Source organism: Orycteropus afer, unplaced genomic scaffold (genome assembly GCF_000298275.1).
Source record: "Orycteropus afer afer isolate SDZICR_OR568_19922 unplaced genomic scaffold, OryAfe1.0 scaffold00419, whole genome shotgun sequence".
Classification (NCBI taxonomy): domain Eukaryota; kingdom Metazoa; phylum Chordata; class Mammalia; order Tubulidentata; family Orycteropodidae; genus Orycteropus; species Orycteropus afer.
The window spans coordinates 79384-82751 of NW_006922006.1; the positions used below are offsets into that span (position 1 = coordinate 79384).

The 3368-nt window shown below is 50.6% G+C and overlaps 1 protein-coding gene across 1 annotated transcript; it reads left to right on the forward strand.

The window, feature by feature from the left end:
- The first annotated feature begins 959 nt into the window (after nt 1-959).
- On the forward strand, nt 960-3113 carry MPEG1 (macrophage expressed 1). Its single transcript, XM_007953840.2, has one exon. The coding sequence runs from the start codon at nt 960-962 to the stop codon at nt 3111-3113; it is 2154 nt and encodes a 717-aa protein (XP_007952031.1).
- The last annotated feature ends 255 nt before the right edge of the window (nt 3114-3368 follow it).

Sequence of the window (3368 nt, forward strand, 5' to 3'; positions counted from 1 at the left end):
GAGAACTAAAACAGGCCTCCTCGACCCTGCCCTAGATAACACAATCTCTAAAGCCACAGATGTCAGGGGTTATCAATAATGAGTCTTCATTTCACGTTTTTTGGGCACATAGTCAGGAGGGACCAGTTGCTGGAGAAGGACATCACACTTGGTACAATAGAGGCTTAGTGAGAAAGAGGAAGACCCTCGATGAGATGGACCGCCACTGTGGCTGCAACAGTGGGACTGAAGACAGCAGCAATCGTGAGGATGGTGCAGGACCCAGCAGCGTTTTGTTCTGTTGTGTGTCACTATGGGTTGGAACCAAGTCAATGGCACCAAACAGCAACAGCAATAATGAAACCCCACAGGACTCCTGCGTAAGATTTTCACTCCTTATGTGTGAACAGCCTTTGGTCTCATGTGAATAGGAAGTCCAGAGACAGAGATGTATCAGCAAGGGTGACGTTGCCCTTGAGTTCCATATTTCCAGTAAAAGGAAACTGAGTTCCAAGAGAGAAAGTGGGAATATTTGGGCCTCAAGTCCAAGAGAGTAAACAAAAAGCTGAAGCAGTAAAAGGATGGGACCCAGTGAGAAAGGAAAGTTGGTTTAGCTGGTAGAAGACAAAAAGCTTCATGGAGGAAGCAGTTAGGGGTGTCGGGGCCGTGCTCAAAATTGCTGCAGAGTGATGTGGGGGGAAGGGGCAGGGAGAAGTGCAATTAGAGTAGTTAGGGTTTAGGCTGTGTTTGTGGATGGAGCGTAGCACTCATTTTCCAAGTCCTGATGGAGCTTAATATTCCAACAGACTCTCGTTTCCTCATTTTGCAATAATTAGACTAGTTTACAAAGAGGAACTGGTGGCTTTAGGAGAACTGGTGAATTTTCTGTTTCAGTAGCTGCTTGCTTTCCCATTGATCACTTTGCACCAAGCTCTCTGGCTGCTGCTTAGGGCTGGTGTGTGGTCTGGATTGTCTAAGCCATGAACAGCTTCAGGGCTGCCCTCTTCTTCTGGGTGGTGGCTACATGGGCCAAAGGTGACAAGCCTCTGAGAGAGACAGATAAAGCTGGATTTCAAAACTGCAAGAATGCCTTGAAGCTACCTGTTCTGGAAGTCTTACCCGGAGGGGGCTGGGATAATCTGCGGAATGTGGACATGGGACGGGTGATGGGCTTGACTTACACTAACTGCAGGACCACAGAGGATGGACAGTACATCATTCCTGATGAAATCTTCACCATTCCTCGGAAGCAGAGCAACCTGGAGATGAATTCAGAAATTCTGGAATCCTGGGTGAATTACCAGAGCAGCACCTCCTACTCCATCAACACAGAGCTCGGGCTTTTCTCCATAGTCAACGGCAAGTTCTCCTCCGAGTTCCAGAGAGTGAAAACCCTTCAGGTGAAGGACCAGGCTATCACTACCCGGGTTCAGGTACGAAATCTGGTCTACACAGTCAAAATCAACCCAACTTTAGAACTGAGTCAGGGCTTTCTAAAGGAGCTCTTGGACATCTGTGACCGTCTAGAGAACAACCAGACTCGGATGGCCACCTACCTTGCAGAACTGCTGGTCCTTAACTATGGCACCCATGTCATCACCAGTGTGGATGCCGGAGCCGCTCTCATCCAGGAGGACCACATCAGATCCTCCTTCCTGCAAGACAGCCAGAGCAGCCACAGTGCCTTGACTTCATCCGCTGGAATTGTCTTCCAAAATATCATCAACTTCAAATTTGAGGAGAACTACACCTCGCAGAATGCCTTCACCAAAAGTTACCTCTCAAACCGAACCAACTCCAGGGTGCAAAGCATTGGAGGGGTTTCTTTTTACCCAGGCATCACCCTGCAGGCCTGGCAGCAGGGCATCACCAACCACCTGGTGGCTCTAGACCGTGCTGGCCTGCCTCTGCATTTCTTCATCAACCCGGACATGCTGCCTGGTTTGCCAGGTCCCTTGGTGAAGAAGTTGTCTAGGACAGTGGAAATGGCTGTGAGACGCTATTATACTTTCAACACCTACCCTGGATGCACGGATTTCAATTCACCCAACTTCAATTTTCAGGCCAACACAGATGATGGATCCTGCGAAGGGAAAATGACCAACTTCACCTTTGGAGGGGTTTATCAGCAATGCACTCAGCTCTCAGGGAATGAAGTCATCCTCCTGTGCCAAAACTTGGAGCAGAAGAATCCACTGACTGGAGACTTTTCCTGCCCTTCTGGCTACTCACCAATCCGCCTTCTATCCCAGATCCACGAGGAGGGTTACAACCAGCTGGAGTGCCAGCGCAAGTGTACCCTCCTCATCTTCTGCAAGAGGGTGTGTGAAGATGTATTCCGGGTGGCAAGGGCTGAATTTAGGGCTTTTTGGTGTGTGGCCCATGGCCAAGTCCCTGAATTCTCAGGACTACTTTTTGGGGGTCTCTTCAGTGGTAAGAGCATAAACCCTGTGACAAATGCCCAGTCGTGCCCGGCTGGCTATTTCCCACTGAGACTCTTTGAAAGCCTCAAGGTATGTGCTTCTCAGGACTACGAACTGGGATACAGGTTTTCTGTCCCCTTTGGTGGGTTTTTCAGCTGTGCAGTCGGGAACCCCTTGGTGGATTCTGCTTTATCCAAAGATTTAGGGACACCTTCTCTGAAAAAATGTCCTGAGGGCTTCAGCCAACACCTAGCTCTCATCAGCGATGGATGCCAAGTGTCCTACTGCGTCAAGTCTGGGCTCTTCACAGGAGGGTCCCTGCCCCCTGCCAGGCTCCCGCCATACACCCGGCCACCCATCATGAGTCAGGCTGCCACCAATACCGTCATGGTGACCAACACTGAGACGGCGAGCTCCTGGATTAAAGACTATGAGACCCACCAGTGGAAGCTGGGAGAGCCACTAGAGCTGCGCAGGGCTCTGAAGGTCATCCACGGGGATGAGAGGGGTCTGTCGGGGGGAGCAGCAGCTGGGGTCACAGTGGCGGTCACCACTGTCCTGGCAGCTGCCATTGCCCTGGCTATCTATGGCACGAGGAAGTACAAGAAGAGGGGATACCAGGCTATCGAAGATGAGAGACAGAGTTTGGCTGAAGACACTGCAGTCACTAGAGATGTCCCTCACCAAGAGCCGGAGCCAACTCCAGTCTAGATCTCTCCCACCAGGGCTGCCGCATGGCTCTCATCCCTCCCCTCTTCTATCTTCCCAATGATCGAAGGGGCAAGGGCAGCAAAAAGCAGGTATAATTTTGTGACTTCCTCTTTTGAATATCTGGGCCAGGATGTTAATGGAGTTACATGGACAAGGTTGGAGGGCAGGGAGAGGTGGGGAACAATTGTATCTTTTTCAGCAAATGCTCTCCTGGGTGCTAAAACATGGAGGTGGTGTCTTTGCTCTGTGGGCATG